General features: G+C 54.1%; 1 protein-coding gene across 6 annotated transcripts in view; it reads left to right on the top strand.

The window, feature by feature from the left end:
* The window catches only part of CBARP (CACN subunit beta associated regulatory protein), a 109,384-nt gene that overhangs the window by 74,023 nt on the left and 11,354 nt on the right, over positions 1-24,007 (top strand). For 5 of the 6 annotated variants that reach the window (XM_085637802.1, XM_085637798.1, XM_085637799.1 and 2 more), the window contains exons 4-8: positions 5,741-5,802; positions 10,991-11,156; positions 13,205-13,385; positions 13,725-13,877; positions 18,227-18,419. In XM_085637802.1, coding sequence (XP_085493928.1) covers positions 5,741-5,802; positions 10,991-11,156; positions 13,205-13,385; positions 13,725-13,877; positions 18,227-18,419 — 755 coding nt within the window. The remainder of the gene's footprint in view (positions 1-5,740; positions 5,803-10,990; positions 11,157-13,204; positions 13,386-13,724; positions 13,878-18,226; positions 18,420-24,007) is intronic. The other variant, XM_085637803.1, reaches the window with a different exon arrangement.

The raw sequence follows: 24,007 nt of genomic DNA on the forward strand, positions 1-24,007 counted from the left end.
GATGAAGGCTAGTGCCCATGGGAAGGGAGGGACGAGGGTAGACCATCCTGTGAGCCAGGGAGGGCAACGCAGGCTAGTGCCCATGGGGAGGGAGGGACGAGTGCAGACCGTCCTGTGAGCCTGGGAGGGTGACGCAGGCTAGTGCCCATGGGTAGGGAGGGCCGAGGGCAGACCATCCTGTGAGTCAGGGAGGGTGACACAGGCTAGTGCCCAGGGGTAGGGAGGGCCGAGGGCAGACCATCCTGTGAGCCAGGGAGGGCTACGCAGGCTAGAGCCCAGGGGGAGGGAGGGACGAGGGCAGACCATCCTGTGAGCCAGGGAGGATGACACAGGCTAGAGCCCAGGGGGAGGGAAGGACGAGGGCAGACCATCCTGTGAGCCAGGGACGGCGACACAGGCTAGTGCCAATGGGGAGGGAGGGACGAGGGCGGACCATCCTGTGAGCCTGGGAGGGCGACGAAGGCTAGTGCCCATGGGAAGGGAGGGACGAGGGTAAACCGTCCTGTGAGCCAGGGAGGGCGACGCAGGCTAGTGCCCAGGGGGAGGGAGGGACGAGTGCTGACCGTCCTGTGAGCAAGGGAGGGCGACGCAGGCTAGTGCCCAGGGGGAGGGAGGGACGGGGGCAGACCGTCCTGTGAGCCAGGGAGGGTAACGCAGGCTAGTGCCCAGAGGGAGGGAGGGAGGGACAAGGGAGGACCATCCTGTGAGCCGGGGAGGGCGATGCAGGCTAGTGCCCGGAGGGAGGGATGGATGAGGGCGGACCATCCTGTGAGCCGGGGAGGGCGATGCAGGCTAGTGCCCGGAGGGAGGGAAGGATGAGGGCAGACCATCCTGTGAGCCAGGGAGGGCGATGCAAGCTATTGCCCAGGAGGAGGGAGGGATGAGGGCAGGCTATCCTGTGAGCCAGGTAGGGCGATGCAGGCTAGTGCCCGGAGGGAGGGATGGATGAGGGCGGACCATCCTGTGAGCCGGGGAGGGCGATGCAGGCTAGTGCCCGGAGGGAGGGAAGGATGAGGGCAGACCATCCCGTGAGCCAGGGAGGGCGATGCAGGCTGGTGCCCAAAGAGGAGGGTGGGGTGAGGGCAGACCATCCTGTGAGCCGGGGAGGGCGACGCAAGCTAGTGCCCAGGAGAAGGGAGGGATGAGGGCAGGCTATCCTGTGAGCCGGGTAGGGCGATGCAGGCTAGTGTCCGGAGGGAGGGATGGATGAGGGCGGACCATCCTGTGAGCCAAGGAGGTGACACAGGCTAGTGCCCAGGGGGAGGGAGGGACGAGGGCGGACCATTCTGTGAGCCAGGGAGGGCGACGCAGGCTAGTGCCCAGGTGGAGGGAGGGACGAGGGCTGACCGCAGGCGCGGCTGGTGACATTTGAAATTAGTGGGGCGTAAAGGTTTGGGATGAGTGGCTGTTGGTGTGCTCGCACGGCGAGCAAGCCCGACCGTCATAAGGTAGAACCCCCCCTCTGCCAAGATCGAACTTAGGCCCTGGCAGCAATGCAGAGCAAAGACAGTCTTAAACATGGAGGCCAACATTACTAGTACCAGCAAAACTGCAAGCAAGCCCACTGGCATGCCAAGGAACACAACGCAGCAAGTTGCATGAAATGCCCGACGTTGTACCCTGAATAGGTCTGGTTTCACTCTGAATGTTGCCTTCTAGCCCATGGGGTGCTCTATGTGGGCTCTGCAGGAATCAAAGCTGCAAAGCGTACCACGGCGAGCAGGGCCACGTGAGACTTTCAGGAACCGACAGATTGCACCGCATCCTGACTGAGCCTAGCATCCATCGAGCCCTCAGCCCCCCTCAATCCAGTGCTCCGGTGCCAGGTGTGCACGATTCGTTCGAAATATTGGGGAGCTGTTGTAGCGCCAGCGCCACCCTCAACTTCCAACATTGGGCTGACATACACAATCCCAGAATGGAAAGGGCGTCTGGTCAGTGTCCACAGAAATGACTCCAGACAAATTAGCATCAGAAATATGGGATAAAGTTACAAATAACACCCCGTCTTGGCGCAAACAGAAAGTTCAGCCACATGCACAGAAAGGAGGGATATAAACTGTGTCAGCAAACATCTATAACTTTCCCAAGTGTTAACTCTAAACATGTACTCAACAGCTAAACACGCAGTGGTCTCTGTGTCTGACACAGCGAGGGTCAGAACTCTAAATCAGCCCCTATATCTTTTTTTCAAACGTGAGGAGGAATATTTATGAAAAGATCTGATAACATTTACAGAATGAAAGAAGCCAACATCATTTTGACGCATTTAAACGTGCCTGTCAGGACAGGAAAGCCCAGCACTGCCGAGGCGCCAACCCGGCCAGATTATCCAGCCAAATCTGACCAACCCCAACCCAGCCAAACCACCATAAAATTAAAAAACACTTACCTGACCAGTGACCGCCTCTTCTCCTGGCCCGCGTTGGCGCCTCTCTGCCCCTTCAAACGGTCCGGAACACCACGTGACGCAAGTGACTGCCACCCGGCCCTCAGCCAATCCTGGCGCTGCAGCAGGACCAGGATTGGCTGACGGCACCGCCTACTCCTCGCCCGCCGCCTGCCCATTAGGAGACCGAGGGGCTCCTAATGGGCATGCGCAAGGCAGCAAAAACACAAGTACGCATGACTGGGCACGGAGTAAAAATTAAGCTCCATGCCCACTCATGCGCACTTGTGCTGCCGTTCCCAAAGGCGTGTGACAATGATGTCAGTCAACATGACGCCGGACCGCCCACGGTCCTACGTCATGCTGACTGACATTCACAGAGGAGGGAGAGCTGCGGGAGCGGGCGCGGGCGGGGGGGCTACGCCCCCACGCCCCAATGGACGCACCGCCGCTGGCTGACCGTCCTGTGAGCGAGGGAGGGCGACGCAAGCTAGTGCCCAGGAGGAGGGAGGGATGAGGGTAGACCATCCTGTGAGCCTGGGAGGGCGACGAAGGCTAGTGCCCATGGGAAGGGAGGGACGAGGGCGGACCGTCCTGTGAGCCGGGGAGGGCGACGAAGGCTAGTGCCCATGGGAAGGGAGGGACGAGGGCGGACCGTCCTGTGAGCCGGGGAGGGCGACGAAGGCTGGTGCCCAAAGAGGAGGGTGGGGTGAGGGCAGTGCTCGAAGAGGAGGCCCTCTGCTGCTGTTCAGCTTGTGCTCCACTGAAGTGGGCGGAGACGTTACTCGTGCCCTCAGCTTGTCGCGGGCTAAGGTCCTGGCCCGTGACCGTGGGGCTCTTCGCGAAGGCCTGAGTGGGCGCCGCTGGAGCGTCAACCTCTCTGCCCCCAGCCTCTGGGAGACGCTTCGTCCAGCTCCCCCCGTGGTACACACCTCGGCTAAGTCGCCGGCTTCATCGCTGAAGGACTTTGTCGGGAAACATGTTAAGCCCTCACGATTACTCGACTCATCGACCCAGTTGATGACGCGCTCGGTGGTAGCGGCCCCACCCTCGTTAATATGCGTGCGTTTGCGGCAGGAATTGGGGAGTCCTGACCTACCGGACACTATTGTGCTCACGAGGCCTCGCCTCTCTCCCTCGCTACGTTTTTCACATTTACCCTTTTTAAGTTCATGTCCCCCCCGAGGTAGAGCTTGGCCCCGTCCGAGGGACTGGGATCACTGAGGGGGGGAGGGGGGGGCGGGGGGGGGGGTAGTCAGGGTCCGTTCCTTGATTCATCCTCCAATAACTTAGATCCATCTCGCAGAGATGTTTCCTTGAGTGAAGAGAGGCCCCTAAACACACACAGTATGATCCAAGCCTGCCCGCTCCTAACGGAGACTCCTCAGTGACGGGGCGGAGGCGAAGCGAGGGCGATGCGCCCTGGGATCCATGGAAACGACAAGCGACGCCTCGAAATCCCAAGGAAATCTACCAGAGGAGGCTGCATCGCAACTACAATCCATTAATTCCTGTATAGCAACTGTAGTAAGACCTGTAGCTTTGCCAGGGGGAGTCAGGTGTAGCGGGGGGGGCGGGGGGGGGGGTCTTTTATAAAGGGGTAGGCGTTAAAGTGTGTGTGTGTCAAGCTGGCCCATGTTAGTCAATAGAGTCTATGAGGCCTATTTGGGTAAGTATTCATTTGTTACGCAGTAAAGAGAGAAGGCGCAGAGTGCCGCAGAGACTGTTTACAAGTACAGAAAATCGAGAAGAAATGATATCAGCCCTAACCACCAAGGATGCAACACAAAATACGGAAACTTGTCCAGATGGGCGGTCAGGTAGTCCAAGAGGCAATAAGGTGCAGGGTTCGGGAGGAGGCTTGGGTCTCTCACGCAACTAGTTTATATAGCTCTCCTGATCATCCAAGTAGATGCCCCGGCTTCCCCCAGAGAAGAGCTCCTCGAACCTTGATTGCAATAATATCCTTCCTAAAGTAGACGAGAGCAGCTGGTCCAGGTAGCTTACCGGCGCTTCTAATAATCTGCTGTTAACTGCTGGGCCTACTTAGTTTCTCCAAACTGTTTATTTCAATAACTAATTTAGGATTGTACCAGTTAGCTGGAAAGGGGTGGTAATCAAACCAATCCATAAAAACAAATGATCCCGCAGACCCCAACAGCTTCCGCTTGATGAGTTTAATTAATATTGGGACCAAATTATACTCAAAGGCTATTTTAGAGCCGGTGAAGGAATGGATTGAACGCAATAACCTGATTCCGATCGAACAAGATGGTTTTGAGGTCACTCTACGATCGGCCGCTGCTTCAGCTCCCGGCAGTGGGTCAGAAGTCGACGGGGACCACTGGTACCTCACTTTCTTGCTTTATGGACTCTTGTTCGACTTAGTAAATCAAAACATGTTATGGTCCAATTTGAGTGACATGGGTCTCCCGAAAACCTCTTGAGGACTCTTGACGAATTGCTGGATGGTAACTGGGTGCCGGGGGTCCCAGATCCCAGGGGGTCCTGAGCAAGGAACATCACCTTGGAGAAGGGGTGAGACGGGGAGCGCTGCTGCCCCTGTACTTCTTTCCTCTCGCTGGCCGGCCTCAGGTCCTAACGGAAGCCAGGGCTTTCCTCCCGACAGTGAGGGGGAGACCTATATCGTGCCTTCCAAAGGTTGACCCAACGCAGGGGCGGCTCCGCAGAAAGCTTGAGTGGTTTAGTAAATACAGTCCCGCCATAGAACTGACCGTAAAAATGGATAAGACGCAAGCTGTCAAATTTGGTAAGAAATCCAAATTGTGGGTTTCGGAGAATGAGCCTGAAGAAGGGCGACCTCATATCAGGACTTAGGATGACATTTTCTGAGAAATTGAATTGGGGATTGCATCATGAAATGGTGGATGCCAAGGCTCGATCTACAGTTGGGGGGGCTATCCAAATTTAAGAAAGCTTTTGGTGGTCCCCTACTTTCCCCAGTCTTTGCTGCATATAGGCGGGGCCACTGGAATAATGCGATTGTGCGGCTGCGGTAATTTTTGCATAGTTAGAGATCTGTCGCATTTGCCACATAATACATCATGTGCCGCATAATCTGCAGATTTAAGCCAAAAAAATGCCCCTTCCCTGCCTCTCTGCCACCTATTTCCCCCTTCTCTATCCCTAAGCATCCCCTCTAATTCTCTCATTTCCCTTCCTCTCTTCTCTTTGTCACTGTACCCTCGCAGCTCGCCCTCTCCCTCTATCCCCACGTACCCCTCTCCTTCTCCTCTCTCTCCCTCCCTTCCCCTCTCCATGCCCCACTCTTGATCTCTCCTTCCTACGCCTCCTTCTGACCCCTTCTGCACCTTCTCTCATTCTTTCTAGAGCCAGTGACGATCCGGAGAAAACCAACACTACCTATCTGGAGGAGGCAGGCCCTCCCCACGGTGAGTACCACTTGCCCCTCCCCCAGGATAATATCTGCCCACTCCACACCAAGAGAGAGTAGAACTTACCCCCTCCCCACCCACCAAGAGAATTCCACCTGCCCCACACAAGATGGCGGGACGTGTTTATGACCTGATCCTTCAAACCAGAGTCACTGCCAGCTGCACCTCCTCTAGTTCTGCCCCACAGGATCTGCACTGAAAGGACTCCACTGGGTCCTGCCTTAAACTGCGAGCACTGCAAGAGCGGCTCCGCTGCTAGTCCCATCCTGCACTGCGAGCACTGCAAGAGCGGCTCCTCTGCTAGTCCCATCCTGCACTGCAAGCTGTGCAAGTGCGGCTCCTCTGCTAGTCCCATCCTGCACTGCGAGCACTGCAAGAGCAGCTCCTCTGCTAGTCCCATCCTGCACTGCGAGCTGTGCAAGTGCGGCTCCTCTGCTAGTCCCATCCTGCACTGCGAGCACTGCAAGAGCGGCTCCTCTGCTAGTCCCATCCTGCACTGCGAGCACTGCAAGAGCGGCTCCTCTGCTAGTCCCATCCTGCACTGCGAGCACTGCAAGAGCGGCTCCTCTGCTAGTCCCATCCTGCACTGCGAGCACTGCAAGAGCAGCTCCTCTGCTAGTCCCACCCTGCACTGCGAGCACTGCAAGAGCGCCTCCTCTGCTAATCCCATCCTGCACTGCGAGCACTGCAAGAGCAGCTCCTCTGCTAGTCCCATCCTGTACTGCGAGCTGTGCAAGTGCGGCTCCTCTGCTAGTCCCATCCTGCACTGCGAGCACTGCAAGAGAGGCTCCTCTGCTAGTCCCATCCTGCACTGCGAGCACTGCAGGAGCGGCTCCTCTGCCAGTCCCATCCTGCACTGCGAGCACTGCAGGAGCGGCTCCTCTGCCAGTCCCATCCTGCACTGCGAGCACTGCAAGAGCGGCTCCTCTGCTAGTCCCATCCTGCACTGCGAGCACTGCAGGAGCGGCTCCTCTGCCAGTCCCATCCTGCACTGCGAGCTCTGCAAGTGCGGCTCCTCTGCTAGTCCCATCCTGCACTGCAAGCACTGCAAGAGCAGCTCCTCTGCTAGTCCCATCCTGCACTGCGAGCTGTGCAAGTGCGGCTCCTCTGCTAATCCCATCCTGCACTGTGAGCACTGCAAGAGCGGCTCCTCTGCTAATCCCATCCTGCACTGCGAGCACTGCAAGAGTGGTTCATCTGCTAGTCCCATCTTGCACTGCTAGCACTGCAAGAGTGGTTCTTCTGCTAGTCCCATCTTGCACTGCGAGCACTGCAAGAGTGGTTCATCTGCTAGTCCCATCTTGCACTGCTAGCACTGCAAGAGTGGTTCTTCTGCTAGTCCTATCTTGCACTGCTAGCACTGCAAGAGCAGCTTCTCTGTGTGAGCACCGCAAGAGCAGCTCCTCTGCTACTCCCAACCTGCAATACGAGCTGTGCAAGAGCAGCTCCTCTGCTAGTTCCATCCTGCACTGCAAACAATGAAAGAGCCGCACCTCTGCTAGTTCCATTCTGCACTGCGAGCACTGCAAGAACAGCTCCTCTGTGTGTGCACTGCAAGAGCGGCTCCTCTACTAGTCCCATCCTGCACTGCAATTACTGCATGAGCAACTCCTAGGCTAGTCCCGTCTTCCGATGTGAGCGCTGTGAGCAAGACGCACCTCTGGTAGTCTCATGCGGCAGCGAGAGCACTGGAAGAGCAGCTCGTGTTGTAAACTCATCGTGCAGTCTGAGCACTGGGAGAGCAGCACTTCTGGTAGACTGATGGTGCACTGCGAGCACTGGAAGAGCAGTGTGTGCTGTAAACTCATCCTGCAGTGCAAATACTTAAAGCGCAGCACATGTTTTAGGCTCATCCTGCAGCATTCACCCCCATTGGAAACAATCATAAATAAAGGAAGTGCACTGAAGGGTTTCCACATGTGACGTTACCAGTTTTTAGTTGTAACGTGAAAGAAGAAATAGGACCTTTGAAAGAAAGACCTAAACAAAAAGGACAAAATGAACCAATTTGGGATAGGCACATTTGTTAGAGTGTGATCATATTGGATCAAGACGTGGTTGTGGCATTGTCTGCGCTGCCGATGGTTCCATTGCCTGTGCTACTGATGGCTGTTGCATTGCCTAGGCTGCCGGTGGCTCAGCTGCCTGTGTGACTGGTGGTTGTTGCACCGTCTGAGCTGCCGATGGTTCCATTGCCTGTGCTGCTGGTGGTTGTTGCATTGCCTAGGCTGCCGGTGGCTCAGCTGCCTGTGTGACTGGTGGTTGTTGCACCGTCTGAGCTGCAGATGGTTCCATTGCCTGTGCTGCTGGTGGCTGTTGCTTTGCCTAGGCTGCCAGTGGCTCAGCTGCCTGTGTGACTGGTGGTTGTTGCACCGTCTGAGCTGCAGATGGTTCCATTGCCTGTGCTGCTGGTGGCTGTTGCATTGCCTAGGCTGCCAGTGGCTCAGCTGCCTGTGTGACTGGTGGTTGTTGCACCGTCTGAGCTGCAGATGGTTCCATTGCCTGTGCTGCTGGTGGCTGTTGCATTGCCTAGGCTGCCAGTGGCTCAGCTGCCTGTGTGACTGGTAGTTGTGGCATTTTCTGAGACTCCGATGGTTCCATTTCCTGTGCTGCTGGTGGCTGTTGCATTGCCCAGGCTGCCAGTGGCTCAGTTGCCTGCGTGACTGGTGGCCACTGCATTGCCTGGCCTGCTGATGGTTCCACTGCCTGGGCTGTGTAGCAGTTCCATTGCCTAGGTTACTGATCGTTTCTCAATGGCCTGGGCTGCCAGTGGTCTTTCCAGTCCCTGAGCTGTCACTGGGCTTCACAGCTTTCCAATTTCCTTGGCTGTTGGCAGTTTGTCTTCCCATTGCTGGTGCTGCTAGTGAGCTCATTGTCCGGGCAGTTGATTGTGTTCTCATTGCTCGCGCTGCAGGTGATCTTTTTATAGTTGCCGGCGGTTCTCATTTCCTCGGATGTTGGATAGCTTCTCAATATCTGGGTTGCTGGTGATCTTCCAGCTTCACAAGCTGCTGAGGATAGCATGCTTGTGGCCTTGGTGCTCTTTAATGTGTCTAGGCTGCTGATGGTCTGCACAGTGCCTTGGCTGCTAGTGGAATCCTTGTTACTTGGGATTTGAGTGGTCTTGGAACGTGATGGTCTTTCTGTTGTCTGGGTGGCTAGGGGTCTTTACATTGCCGTGTCTGTTAGTCGACTCCTCACTGGTTGGAATGTGATAGTCTTTGCTTGGATGGATAGGGCTCTTTGCATTGCCGTGGCTGCTAGTGGAATTCTCGTTCCCTCAGTTACTGCTGATCTTGTCATTGTCTGGTCTCCCAGCGGTCTTGGATGTTGCTGGTCTTCTCTTTGTCTGGGCTATTAGTGGTTTCATATTGCCTGAGTGGATGGCGATCTTCTCGCTCTCTGGGCTGCTGTTAGGCTTCCCATTGCCTAGGCTGCTGGTGGGCCTGCCACTGTCAGGGTTGCTGGTGCTTCCGCATTGTCTAGGCTGCTGGTGATTTCTCACTCTCTAAGCTGTTGGTGGTCTTCACATTGCCTGGGCTAATGGTGGCTTCACACTGTCTGGGCTGCTGCCTGTTGCTCTTTGTCTGGGTGATCTTCTGGTCTAGGCTTCTGGTTAAGTCAAATAGTCTGGGTTGTTGGTAGTCTTCACTCATGCGAACTGGTATTTTCTCGTTATCTGGGTGGTAGGTGGATTCTTATTGGACTGCTGGTGATTTCTCATTGTCTCGGCTGTTGCTGCTGCTATCTAACTGTCTGAGCTGCTGGTAGTTTCTCATTGTCTAGACTGCTGGTGGTCTTCACATAGCCTGGGCTGCTGGTGGATTCTAGGCAGGTGGTGGTTTCTGATTTTCTAGGCTGCTTGTGGTCTTCTGGTTGACTGTGCTGCTAGTGGGGTGCCTGTTTACAGGGCTTCTGCTTGTTTCTCATTGTCTAGGCTGCGCTTGGTTTCTCCTATCAGGGCTGTTGGTGGTTTTGTTTGTCTGGGATGCTGGCAGTCTTCTCTTTGTCTAGGCTACCAGGGTTTTCTCATTGTTTGGGTTGTTGTTGGGTTCCCATTGTCAGGGCTGCTGCTGGTTCCTCATTGGGCTACTGTTGGTGGTTGCTTGTTGTCTGGGTTTTTGTAAGTCTGTTGTTTGGGCTGCTGGTGGCCTTTCCATTGTCTAGGCTGCTGCTGGTTTCTCATTGTCTGGGTTGTTGGTGGTTTCCCATTATCAGGGCTGTTGCTGGTTCCTCATTAGGCTGCTGTTGGTGGTTTCTCATTGTCTGGGTTGTTGCAAGTCTTCTCGTTGTCTGGGTTGCTGGTGGCCTTTCCATTGTCTAGGTTGCTGCTGGTTTCTCATTGTCTTGGCTGTTGGTGGTTTCCCAATGTCAGGGCTGCTGCTGATTCCTCATTGGGCTGCTGTTGGTGGTTTTTCGTTGTCTGGGTTGTTCTAAGTCTTCTCGTTGTCTGGGCTGCTGGTGGCCTTTCCATTGTCTAGGCTGCTGCTGGTTTCTCATTGCCTGGGCTGTTGGTGGTTTCTCATTGTCTGGGTTGCTGGTGGTTTCTCATTGTCTGGGGTGCTGCTGATTTCTCATTGTCTAGGGTGCTGCTGATTTCTCATTGTCAGGCCTGTTAGTGGTTTTGCATTGCCTAGGATACTAGTGGTCTGCTCATTGTCTGGGCAGCTGGTTTCTTACAGGCTGCTGGTGCTTTCTCATGGTATTGGCTATCTGTAACTTATCATTGTCTGGGCTGTTGGTAGTCTTTTCGTTGCCTGGGCTGCTGGTGGTCTTCCCATTGTCTTGGCTGCTGCTAGTTTCATATTGTTGGGACTTCTGGTGGCCCTCTTTTTGTCTAGGCTCCTGCCATTTTCTTGTTATTTCGGCTGTTTGCAGCCCCTCATTGTCTGGGATGCTGGTGGTCTTCTCTTTGCTTAGGCTGCTGCTGGTTTTGTGTTGTCTGTACCGCTAGTGGTTTCACATTGGGCGGTTGGTGATTACACATTAGGCTGTTGGTGGTTTCTCATTTTCCAGGCAGCTGTTGGTTTCTCATTGGGCTGCTGCTAGTTTCTCATTGTCGGGCCGCCGGAGGTTTTCTGTTTGCCTGGGCTGCTACTGGGCTTCCCGTTCCCAGGATGTTGGCGGCGGTTTTCTTGTTTACAGATATGTTGATTTTTTTTCTCCTTTACTCCTTCCTGTCCAGCAGAGATCACCATCCGGGTGGATGAGGTGGAGTGTCTGTCTGCCTCCAGCTACCACGATGCTGAGTCTGAGCGCTTCCTGTCCACCTGTTCCACTGGTCGGCGCGTCTCCTTCAATGAAGCTGCCCTCTTTGACCAGGGCAAGAAGGCACAGGAGAAGGGAAGGAGGTAAGAAGAGTGCAGGAACTTTACCACTTCACATGGTGCAGGGAGTGGAGTTTCACATTTTAAGCAAGAGAGTAGCTTCCCCAGGCGGACAGTGCTGGGGGTGATGTGTGGGGGGTTTGGGGACTTTGACAGGTGAGGGTAGAGGAGAGGGCTAAGACGCTGTCCCGGGAGGCTGTCTGTCTTGTTAGTGGTCTTCAAGTCAGGACCATACATATGGGAGGGCAGTGCAGGGGGCCTCTTCTATTAGAACACGCAGGTTCAGGTGGAGTGGGTCATATATGGGTGGGGGCTACTGCAGGAGGGTTGTGCGGGGGCATTCTACTGAAAGACCACACGGTGGGAGTGAAGTCCACCAGCGGATGATAGATTGGAGGTCCACAGCTAGAAAGCGCAGCAGGAGAAGCAGGACGAGTGCTGGGGCGGCGGCTCAGGGTTGGGTTATCAACACTTGGATGAAACACTTGATAAGGAGAGTGTTACTGAGACATTAACACAGGGGATGGACATGGATGTGAATGGTGGATGTGGACTTCCACCGCTATACGCGACTTGGGGGGGGAGGAATTCCACATGAGAGTTGGGGAGGGACTTCCATAGCTGGGGGACGGGCTTCCACAGCTGGATGTGACATTGGGATGGGGCTTCCAAGAACTGAAAGAGAGCTGGAGAGGGGCTTCCACAGCTGGATGTGACATGGGGAGGGGCTTCCACAGCTGGATGTGACATGGGGGAGGGGCTTTCAGAGCCGGATGTGAAATGGGAGATGGGTTTCCACAGCTGCATGTCACATGACGTATTTAATCCACAGATGGAGATGACATGAGGTAGTTGCTTCAACAGCTGGAGGTGATATGGGTAGGGGATTCTACAGCTGGAGGTGACATGGGGGAGGGGCTTCCAGAGCTGAATGTGACATGGGGGAGGGGCTTCCACAACTGAATGTGACATGGGGTGGGGCTTCCACATCTGAATGTGACATGGGGGAGGGGCTTCCACAGCTGAAGGTGACACAAGGGAGAGCTTCCGCAGCTGGATGTCACATGGTGGAGGGGCTTCCACAGCTGAATATGACATGGGGTAGGGGTTTCCACAGCTGGATGTGATGTGGTAGGGGCTTTCACAGCCACATGGGGGCGGGCTTCCACAGCTGGATGTGACATGGGGAGGGGCTTCCACAGCTGGATGTCACATGGGGGAGGGGCTTCCACAGCTGGATGTCACATGGGAAAGGGGTTTTCACAACTGAATGTGATGTAGTAGGGGCTCTCACAGCCGCATGGGGGATGGACTTCCACAGCTGGATGTGACATGAGGGAGGGGCTTCCAGAGCTGAATGTGACATGGGGGAGGGGCTTCCACAGCTGAATGTGACATGGGGAGGGGCTTCCACAGCTGAAAGTGACGTGGGGGAGGGGCTTCCACAGCTGGAAGTGACACAAGGGAGAGCTTCCACAGCTGGATGTCACATAGGGAGGGGCTTCCACAGCTGGATGTCACATGGGGGGATTCCACAGCTGGATGTCACATGGGGGAGGGGCTTCCACAGCTGGATGTCACATGGGGGAGGGGCTTCCACAGGTGAATGTGACATGGGGAGGGGCTTCCACAGCTGGATGTGACATGGGGGAGGGGCTTCCACAGCTGGAAGAACATGGGGCATTCACTTCCACAGCTGTGGGTGACATTAAAGAGGAGCTTTCATGGCTGGATGTAACAATGGGGCAGGTACTTCCACAACTGGACAAGAGATGGGGAGGGGCTTTCACATCTGAAGGAGATATGACCTCTGCAGCTGGACGTATGTGAGGGGAGCCCACCTTTTGGCATGAAATGGGGGAGGGGCCTACATAGCTCCACATAATATGGCACATGAGCTTCCACAGCTGGACCTGTCATGGGCATGTGGTGGGGTCTACTGTAGCTGCGAATACATGGGCAGCATCAATATCTCGACATGGTGATGGTGGAGACTCCATATTTGGGCACGGATGGGCAGGGCTTCCACCACTGACCTGTGTCTGCTGTCTCGTTTGCCTGCCTGGTTGTAGATACACGCTGACGGAGGGCGACTTCCACCATTTAAAGAACGCCCGCCTGACGCACCTGCACATCCCGTCGCCCACCCTGAAGATTGTCACTATCCACGAGGGTGACACCGGCGACACCAACAGCATTGCCATGACCCCCCGCAGGCCTCCCACACCTAACGCCAAGCTCTTCCTTTTCCAGGTGAGTGGCAAGCCCAAGCCAGCAGCTGCACCCGACACTTCCTGAGTGTGTGATTGGTTATTTGGGTGTGGGAGTGGCTGTATGGGTCTGTGAGTGGGTGTGAGACTAGATGGGTGTGTGTGTGATTCTGTGGGTGTGTGAGTGGACGCATGAGTGGGTGAGTGCACCTTCGTCCAATGTGGAATAGAGGAGATGAGTGTGTCGGTGACAGAGACTTGCCCCTCCAGTGTGGTATCGAGTGAGAGAGTGGGATCTGTGTGAGTGGCACAAGATGAGCCCCCTCTAGCGTGGGACGGAGGGAGATTTCTGTATGTCTCATTGTTCTCTTTCCTCCTGTAGCCTCCAGTGAGCTCTCTACCTCAGACGGCCCTTACCACTCACACCATGAGCCCTAGCTCTGCCCTCCCCGGTGACACCTTCAACTCCACAGTGGACACCAGCTTCCTGGAGGTCAGTCCTGGAACTTCCATCCATTCTGAAGATGGCATGTCGGTAAGTCAGCGGACAGCATCCCTCCCCATATCAAAGCAACCTTTCCTCATTGAATGCAATCCCTCCCCTTAAAACTGTTATTTCCCTTTCTGAAACCACAAATACCCCAACCCATCGCCCTCCTTTCTGATGTCCAGTTCTGTGAAAAGGGGCCTCTGTCTATGCTCTTCAGAGGTGGCTGCACGGGCAGGTAGAAGCGAGGCCAGGCAGCCCAGGTAGCCCAGGTAAAGGCACCAATAACAATAGGAAAGAGTCGGCTCGACGAGCTAGAGACCTCTCTAATGGGTGGCTCCAAGAGAGAGGTTTGTGGGGGCGGAACAGTTCAATGCTTACAGAGCATACAGTAAACGGTGTCCACCGGGACACAGTTCAGTTTTTCGAGGACAGCATTTACTGGGAGCCATCCTGCCAAGTACCCATATTTTGGTGAAAAAAGGGAGGGGTCCCAGGGAAGGCAGCCCCACGGGAGTGAAACTCACAACCTGCAGCTGTAGACTTGGACTTGGAAATCGGGTGGGGAGGCTTAGTGGACTGATGCATCCACTGTAGGGGCCTGTGCTCAACCTTATGGTCACAGCTTCTAATCCCGGCAGGTCCACTCAGCCTTTCGTGCTTCTGAGGTCGATAAAAGGAGTCCGTTGAGTTGAGTAACAATACACATCTGTTATACAGAGCCAAGATCGCGTACTTTACAAATTGTAGGAATGTGCCCCTTTTTGCATGGTTGGCCCCTAACGTTTTGCCAGATATCTGATGCCAACTTGACTGAGTGTGCCCTGGGTCCCTGCAAATCAAGTTCCCAGGGCCTGTGTTCTTTCCTAAAATTGTACCTTTGTTTCTACGATTGGAACACCTCTGGGCCATATGTAAGTCCCTTGTAAAAGGTACCCCTTGTACCAAGGGCCCTGTGACCAGAGATGGCCTCTAAGGGCTGCAGCATGTATTATGCCACCCTGGGAGACCCTCACCTTAACACCCACACACTGCTACTGCAGGCTGCGTGTTCTAGTGCAGACCAAACTGAAGAGTCGACATGACACCCATCCCTAGGTGCCATGCCCACCAACACTGCCTGTAGCATGGGTAAGTCACCCCTCTTACAAGTCTTACAACCCTAAAGGCATGAGGATGAGGGCATAGCTGCTTGAGCAATATGCCCCTACACTGCCTGTGCCATTCACATGCATTGTAAGTGCAGTGAAGCCATTTTGAGTATAGGGGCTGGGAGTTTGTCATTACGAACTCCAGAGCTCCAGGACGGCTCCACTGAAAACTGGAAAGTTTGGTACCAAACTTCTCAGCACATTCAACCCACACTGATGCCAGTGTGGGAATTAATGTAAAATGCACTCAGAGGGCATCGTAGGGATACCCCCCCCCCTGAAAAACGTCCAGCCCTGGTGTAATTCCTGACCCTACATCTGCCACCACCAGACAAGTTTCTGGACCCCTGGGTCGAGAGCCTTTGCTCTCGGGGGCCTGAAACAATGCACATCCTGGGCTGAGGTGTGATGCCTCCTCCCCCAGGATAGGCTGGGTCTACGAAGGGGCAGCTTCAAAGGCACCTTTGCTAGCTACCCCCAGCCATATGCTGCTATCAGCAACTGGTGCCACTGCTTCTGAACCCCACCTTGGGCAGGAGAATAGGTGGGAAAACCTAGCCAGGAAGGAAGGTTTGCCCACCTTTGCCAATCCCACCCCTCAGGTGGGAGAGGTGAAGTGAAGCGCACATCTCAGTCCCCCCCATCTTGAAGATAAGGGGACTCAGCCACTCAGGAAGATGCCTATGCTGCCCTCCCATTGGAGGGTGGCATAATAGGGGGTGTAGACACCACACAGAAGGGACCCATTGGTCCTGACCTGCACACCCCTGTAACACCCCTACATCTAGTATTTAGGGGCACCCTGAACGTTGCCTCTTCAGATTCGAAGACCTAAAAAGAAGAAAAGAAGCAGTGGAGAAGACTAAAATGATTGACTTGGCCCCAGGCCTACCGGCCTGTCTCCTCCTCCAGCAGCCCTGCTTCCAGAAATCGGCGTGGCCTGCAGCCAACAACCTCAAGAACCCTACAGGACCTGTGCTGTCTTCGACAAAGACTCCTGTCTCCCATGGACATCGGATTTGTTCAGCAAAGAAACCAGCACCAGTCTCCGGATCCAGGCAGATGCACAACACTGCACCCGACGCCACGGCGCAAGTTTGAGTCAACCACTTACCCCGATATGTCTCCCCAGCGATCCTGATCTCCTCTGCACCGGTGGTTGACATCTCCAAGACCCTTCCCTGATGCCTGCAGCCTCTGTCCGAAGGGTCCCCCCGACCACGACGGACCCAGCTAAGGAACCTCGACATCTAAAGGCACCCCTGCATCCTCGGCTCTCCCACTTTGGAGAGCCCAGCTGATGGTGCCCCAGTATCATCCAGCTATCCAACTTACCTGTCCAGCCGTTGTCCGCCTTCGTTCCACCTCCTGGTCCAAGCCTGCAGCATTTTTTCCTGACCGACATCCTCCATTGGTTTACATTGGGAGCTTGATGCCTACTTTGCCTGCGACCCGAGTGCCGCTCGAGTTGCGCTTTCGGGGCCTACTTGTGGCCCCCTTTGTGCTTACCTTTGACTCCCTGGCACGGACCCAGGAACCGCAGGTACCTACCTTCATGAGTATGCCCTGTCTCCATAGCACTACTTTGGGCCCAACCTCTCCTTTGACCTCTGCACTGGCCGCCCCTGTGCCGCTGGTGGTGCACTCGCTTTACCTACCCGATCCCTGCCCTGTGTAAGTGCCACCAGCCCGAGACTGAACCGTGATATCATTTCTTGCCTGAGTGTGTACAATAAATGCCTAACACTGCCCTCGAATAAGCCTGACTGCTCGTCCACACTACCACAAAAGAAGAGTAAGGTATTATCTACTCTCTGGGGATCCACTGGACTCTGTGCACACTATACCTTACTTTGGTATAGTATATACAGAGCCAGCTTCCAACACAAATACACGTTAGACTTCAAGCAGGGGTTCTTGAGACCCGGGACCAGTAGAGCCGCGCAAGGTACTGCGATCCTCGGCTGTAGGGTCATGAACACACCGCGTTAAACCAAGGCCACGTGAATTATGATTCTGCGGCTGCAGTCTTCTCTGCATAGTTATGGATTTGCTGCTTTTGCCACATAATCCATAATTTGCTGCATAATTTTCAGATTTTAACAATTTCTTTTTCAAGTGCAGATGGTTCAGCAATTACTAAAAGCACATCTACATGTAAATCCGTGCCGTAGAAGGCCCATTGCAAAGGCTGATGGGTCACCCTTCTGTAGCTTACTGCTGTATTTGGGTGTTGAACTGGTACTTATGTGAAATCTTTGCCTGAATGGTGTTAACGGCAAAATTATAAAGTAACACTATCACACGGCATAATTTGCCTCATAATTTAGTCAACTCTGTCCCATAATTTGCTTCTTTCCTGTCGCATTAATCCAGTGGCCCAGTTTTAAATGGACGTTTCCCACTCAGGCTGAACAGAGGTGAAACAGAGACCCTGGTGTCCCACATGTTCACTGCAAAAGGACAGATCGTGAACCCAATCACAGGGCTCCAGACTTCGTAGGAGAGAGCCAATAGGCCATCTAGGCAAGAGGGAGCACCGCCGACAGTCACTCGTAGCCTCACATGAGGCAGATGCAGCAACATCTGGTATGCTTTGTCCATATATCCTGGATGTTACTCCTTTCAGCAGTGCTAGGCTCTGCTGTCGAACATCTCTTGCTGAAAGGCGGAGCGCTTCCACGTGGCTCCCATATTGCTGGGTCACTGGGGAAACATAAAGCAGATCAGACTCCAGCTTGTGCAAAGCGTGCAGACACTAATAAAAAGAGAGTGTCCGCTTCATCTGTTGCATCTTTGGTTTGTCTGAAATGAAACTCACAGGCTGTGCTCACATTTTCTGTGTGATCAACATTCTGTTAAATCACTTAGATTTTTTCAGTGGTTTGCATTTAGCTGGACTAACATTAAACATGGACAAGTTCAAGAATTTAAGTTTGGGTGGGGTGACAGGATTTAGGGAAGGGGGTCACAGCCTCCCAATATTAGGGGGAAGCCTCATCACCTCAGCCACAAGGGCCCACAGGTGTGTCTGGTCACCACTCATTCCACCCTCTCTAACCTTTCTCATTCCACCCCTTCCCAAGTCTGCTCCAGTTCCGCCGGTCTTCTGTCCACTCTACTTTACCCTTTTCATACCTCAGCGCGCCTTCCTCTCAGTTGTTCCCGCCTCACCTCCTGTCCATCGCATCACTTCCCAGGCTCTTCTTTCCTTTGGCTAACCTGCCTGCGCTCCTTCCCTCTCAGGCAGGTGCCAACGGTAGGAAAGGAGGCAGCGGAGCAGTCAGTGATACCTCACCATCCCCGAGCCAGGGAGCTGTGCTGCAGTTCTTCACCCGGCTCCGACGCCATGCCAGCCTGGAGGGGGCCAGCCCCTACTTCAAAATCAAGAAATGGAAGTTTGAGAGCAGCCAGCGGGCATCAAGCTTGGACATGAGAGGTAAGGACCACCTTGCCCCTGAGGGAGACACTGCTCCTCCGATGCTCTGTTGCTGTCACGGTGCATTGCTTCTACCTGAGCCCAGGGGTAGGTGCTGCCCTCAGGAAGCAGTGTTGCGCCTGGAATGCGCTGCTGCTGTCACGGTGCATTGCTTCTGCGTAGACCTGGAGGTAGACTCTGCCCTGAGGAAGAAGTGTTGCTCCTGGGATGCGCTGCTGCTCTCAGGGTTATGTTATGTTATGTTAATTTATATTTATATAGCGCCAAATCACCAAGAGGACTCTAAGCGCTAAAAAAAAAAAAAGACCCTAAACCTAGAACCTAGCATGACTCCTGGAGCTCAGCGAGTCTAGATGAGTTTATCCAAATGCCTGAGTGAACAGAATGGTCTTAAGTTTCCTCCTACACGGGAGCAGGGTGACTTCCCTGGGCAAGCTATCCAGAAGCTTGTTCCAAAGCTGGGGAATCACAACTGAAAAAGCTCACCCCCCACAAAGTGTCTTTGTCAAAACATGGGCATGCCAGCAGGCTTGCCTCAGACGATCGGAGGCATCGTCCTGGCACGTATTTCTTCAAACAGTCTTTGATGTAAACAGGTGCTGCTCCATGGAGGGCTTTATGTGCAATGCGCAGACCCTTAAACCTAACCCTCTGCTTAATTGGCAGCCAGTGCAGTTGTTGTAGCAGAGGTGTGGCACGTGCTCTTCTCGGAAGTTTGAAAATCAGTCTTGAAACATCATTCATAACCACCTGAAGTTACCCTAATAGTTTGTCAGGTAGCCCTATGTATACTGCGTTACCGTAGTCCAGGTGCGACACAATTAGGGCCGACACAACAGTACGCATGATGGAAAATGACAACAGGGGTACAAGTTTCCGGAGTTGCCTCATAAGACCCACACAACTCCCCACTACATCGGTCATCTGATCGTTCAGTGTTAACTTGGTGTCCAGGCTGATGCCCAGGCTCCTCACAACTGGCACCGGTGTCGGGTTTGTGCCCAGCTCTTGTGGCCAGAAGGAATTGGACCAGGGGTTGGCCCCTGCGGTAATGACAAGCACCTCCGTCTTGTCAGGATTTACTTTCAGTGAATTTATGGTCATCCAGTTCATAGTGAACCGAAGAATGTTCTGCACATTGGACTGTGCTTGTGTGGAGCTGTCAATCCTCATGATTAACTGCGTGACGTCGGCATAGTTCAACACCTGACATTCAAGTTTTGCCAGTGGTTCTACCAGTGGCTGGAGGTAGATGTTGAAGAGCAGGGGGGATAGCGCAGAGCCCTGCGGGACCCCACATGGCAAAGCGTCTTTCCTGGACATGCATTCCCCTAGTTGGACCTTTTGTGACCAATCCTTCATGAAGGATGCAGTCCATTGGAAGACAACGCCAGTAACTCCCAGCCGCCAAACACAGGCCAACAGCTTAGCATGGTTCACCGTGTCGAACGCCGCTGAAAAATCCAATAGGATCAGTGCTGACGATATCTTCTTGTCGGTTGCAAGACTCAGCTCGTCCAGCACCGAGAGCATCACCAGCTCTGTGCTGTTGTGGGCCCTAAATCCTGCTTGCCGTGCATGGAGCAGCTGATGTTCCTCCAAAAAGAACAAAAGTGTTCTGAGCACATGCTGCTCAAGTATTTAGCCAGAAATGAAAGTCTGGAAATAGGTCGAAAATTCTTCTGGTTGTTGATATCCTCCCCTGCCTTCTTCAGCTGTAGGGTCACCATAGCTTCCGTAAATTAGAGAGGAACCTTCCCCTTTGCCAAGGACAGGTTTAGTAGGGAAAGCATTTCTGGCCCTATCACAGGGAGGACCATTTTGAACACCCTGGGAGGGCAAGGGTCTTCCGGTGACCCTGATTTTACTTTGGCCATAATATGCGCTAACCCGTTTGAATCCAGAGCAGGAAACACTGAGAAAATACCGACCTAAAAAGTCCGGTACCACTAAAGGAGGGCAAGGGCTAATGCCAGTTTCACCCATTTCTGTAAGGATATCTTTAACTTTAGCTAGGAAGAAGTCCTGTATCTTGTTGCAGTCATCCAAGTTGGCGGCCGTCCTCTGTTTCTTCTTTTGACTCAGCTCCTTAAGCACATTGTACGTGTCCTTCCGAGTATCCGTGGCCTCCTTAATCTTCAGCTCATAATACGCGGATTTCGTTACAATGATCGATGTTTTATACAGGGCTAGTTTTGCTTTGTATTCCTCCCGGGCCTTCGGATCACATAATTTCCGCCAGTGCCTTTCACACTGGCATAGGGCCTGTTTTTTTCCCCTCTAAATTCCTCCGAATACCACGGGGCACCCTTCGTTCTATTCATTATCCTTTCCCTCCGGGCAGGAGCCACCTTGTCCATGGCTGTCCTCAACCGGCAAGTAAATTTCTCGTACTCCACATCCGGGTCCCCGGACTGTTTCCCTGGGTGCACTGTCTCGTATAATGCCTCCCTTAAACTGACGTCCTCTATCTTGTGCCAATTCCGTACCATCCTCCACACTAGAGGTAGGAGGTTTGGTCGACTGGGCACAGGGATCTCGAAACTGATCAGACAGTGATCTGACCAGCTGCTTGGTCCACACTCTGTCACTAGTGCAGCAGGAGATGCAGTCCAAATGAAGTCCAAGGTATGACCCTTCTCGTGAGTGGGGGTCTCCACAATTTGTTTCAACCCCAGTATGGTCATGGCCTCTCCAAACCCACTGGTCACATGTTCTCTTGGTGCCTGATCCCAGGGGTAATTGAAGTCTCCATTACTAAAATCTGTTGGCATCTAGAGCATAGATCACTAACCACTTCATTGAGCAGATCGTTAAACGCAGGGGTTGACCGAGGTTGGCAGAATGCTACCACCACTATCAGGGAAGAAGAGTCCGAAAGACCTCCGCCCCATCCAGGCTCTCTTCTACTATCTTCTCAATGGTCAGGGCCCTGCAGCAAAATACCGTGACTCCCCACCCCCCCCCCCCCACCCCCCCCCTCCTGTCTTCCCCTGTCGATTAAATGTCAGGACATCATAGTCTGGGGAAAGGGAAGCCACTATGTCAGGCCCTGAGGCATCCTCTAGCCACGTTTCCGTTAGTGCACGGATATCTAGCTCCTTCTCCTGGAGCAGCCCAAAAATGTCCAGATGATGCTTCTGAAGGGACCGAGTGTTCAGCAAGGTGGTCCTTAAGCTAGAGGGGTCATCCGACCCCACTCCTATAGCCCTCTGAGCCTGAGTACCACTCTTCTCTGGCCCCCCTTGTCCAATAACTGGTTGTCTAATAGAAGCTTATCTTCTAATGCTACAGGAAGGGCCGGCGTGTAGAGTGTACCTTTTAGTTTGCAAAGTTCCTCCATGGAGTAGATCAATTTACGACCAGGGGTCCTGGCCCCTGGACCCGGTAGGGCGAGGACAGTGCATTGCTTCTGCATAGACCTGGAGGTAGAGTCTGCCCTGAGGAAAAAGTGTTGCGCCTGGAATGCGCTGCTGCTGTCAGGGTGCATTGCTTCTACACAGACCTGGAGGTAGAGTCTGCCGTGAGGAAGAAGTGTTGCTCCTGGGATGCGCGGCTGCTGTCAGGGTACATTGCTTCTACACAGACCTGGAGATAGACTCTGTCCTGAGGAAGAAGTGTTGCTCCTGGGATGCGCTGTTGCACTCAGGGTGCATTGCTTCTCCATAGACATGGAGGTAGACTCTGCCCTGAGGAAGCAGTGTTGCGCCTGGAATGCGCTGCTGCTGTCAGGGTGCATTGCTACTGCATATACCTGATGGTAGACTCTGCCCTGAAGAAGCAGTGATGCTCCTGGGATGCGCTGCTGCTGTCAGGGTGCATTGCTTCTGCGCAGACCTGGAGGTAGACTCTGCCCTGAGGAAGCAGTGATGCTCCTGGGATGTGCTGCTGCTGTCAGTGTGCATTGCTTCTACACAGACCTGGAGGTAGACTCTGTCCTGAGGAAGAAGGGTTGCTCCTTGGATGCGCGGTTGCATTCAGGGTGGATTGCTTCTGCATAGACATGGAGGTAGACTCTGCCGTGAGGAAGAAGTGTTGCTCCTGGGATGCGCTGCTGCTGTCAGGGTGCATTGCTACTACACAGACCTGGAGGTAGAGTCTGCCGTGAGGAAGAAGTGATGCTCCTGGGATGGGCTGCTGCTGTCAGGGTGCTTGCTTCTACGCAGACCTGGACGTAGACTCTGTCCTGAGGAAGAAGTGTTGCTCCTTGGATGCGCTGTTGCATTCAGGGTGGATTGCTTCTGCATAGACATGGAGGTAGACTCTGCCGTGAGGAAGTGTTGCTCCTGGGATGCACTGTTGCTGTCAGGGTGCATTGCTTGTGCGCAGAGCTGGAGGTAGACTCTGCCCTCAGGAAGAAGTATTGCTCCTGGGATGAGCTACTGCTGTCAGGGTGCATTGCTTCTGCATAGACCTGGAGGTAGAGTCTGCCCTGAGGAAGAAGTGTTGCTCCTGGGATGCGCTGCTGCTGCCAGGGTGCATTGCTTCTACACAGACCTGGAGGTAAACTCTGTCCTGAGGAAGAAGTGTTGCTCCTGGGATGCGCTGTTGCACTCAGGGTGCATTGCTGCTGCATAGACATGGAGGTAGACTCTGCCCTGAGGAAGCAGTGTTGCTCCTGGGATGCGCTGCTGCTGTCAGGGTGCATTGCTTCTACACAGACCTGGAGGTAGACTCTGTCCTGAGGAAGAAGTGTTGCTCCTGGGATGCGCAGCTGCTGTCAGGGTGCATTGCTTCCACACAGACCTGGAGATAGACTCTGTCCTGAGGAAGAAGTGTTGTTCCTGGGATGCGCTGTTGCACTCAGGGTGCATTGCTTCTGCATAGCCATGGAGGTAGACTCTGCCCTGAGGAAGCAGTGTTGCTCCTGGGATGCGCTGCTGCTGTCAGGGTGCATTGCTTCTACACAGACCTGGAGGTAGAGTCTGCCCTGAGGAAGCAGTGTTGCTCCTGGGATGCGCTGCTGCTGTCAGGGTGCATTGCTTCTCCATAGATATGGAGGTAGACTCTGCCCTGAGGAAGCAGTGTTGCGCCTGGAATGCGCTGCTGCTGTCAGGGTGTATTGCTTCTGCGTATACCTGATGGTAGACTCTGCCCTGAGGAAGCAGTGATGCTCCTGGGATGCGCTGCTGCTGTCAGTGTGCATTGCTTCTACACAGACCTGGAGGTAGACTCTGTCCTGAGGAAGAAGTGTTGCTCCTGGGATGCGCTGTTGCACTCAGGGTGCATTGCTGCTGCATAGACATGGAGGTAGACTCTGCCCTGAGGAAGCAGTGTTGCTCCTGGGATGCGCTGCTGCTGTCAGGGTGCATTGCTTCTACACAGACCTGGAGGTAGACTCTGTCCTGAGGAAGAAGTGTTGCTCCTGGGATGCGCAGCTGCTGTCAGGGTGCATTGCTTCCACACAGACCTGGAGATAGACTCTGTTCTGAGGAAGAAGTGTTGTTCCTGGGATGCGCTGTTGCACTCAGGGTGCATTGCTTCTGCATAGACATGGAGGTAGACTCTGCCCTGAGGAAGCAGTGTTGCTCCTGGGATGCGCTGCTGCTGTCAGGGTGCATTGCTTCTACACAGACCTGGAGGTAGAG

This window comes from Triturus cristatus, chromosome 12 (genome assembly GCF_964204655.1).
Source record: "Triturus cristatus chromosome 12, aTriCri1.1, whole genome shotgun sequence".
NCBI lineage: Eukaryota > Metazoa > Chordata > Amphibia > Caudata > Salamandridae > Triturus > Triturus cristatus.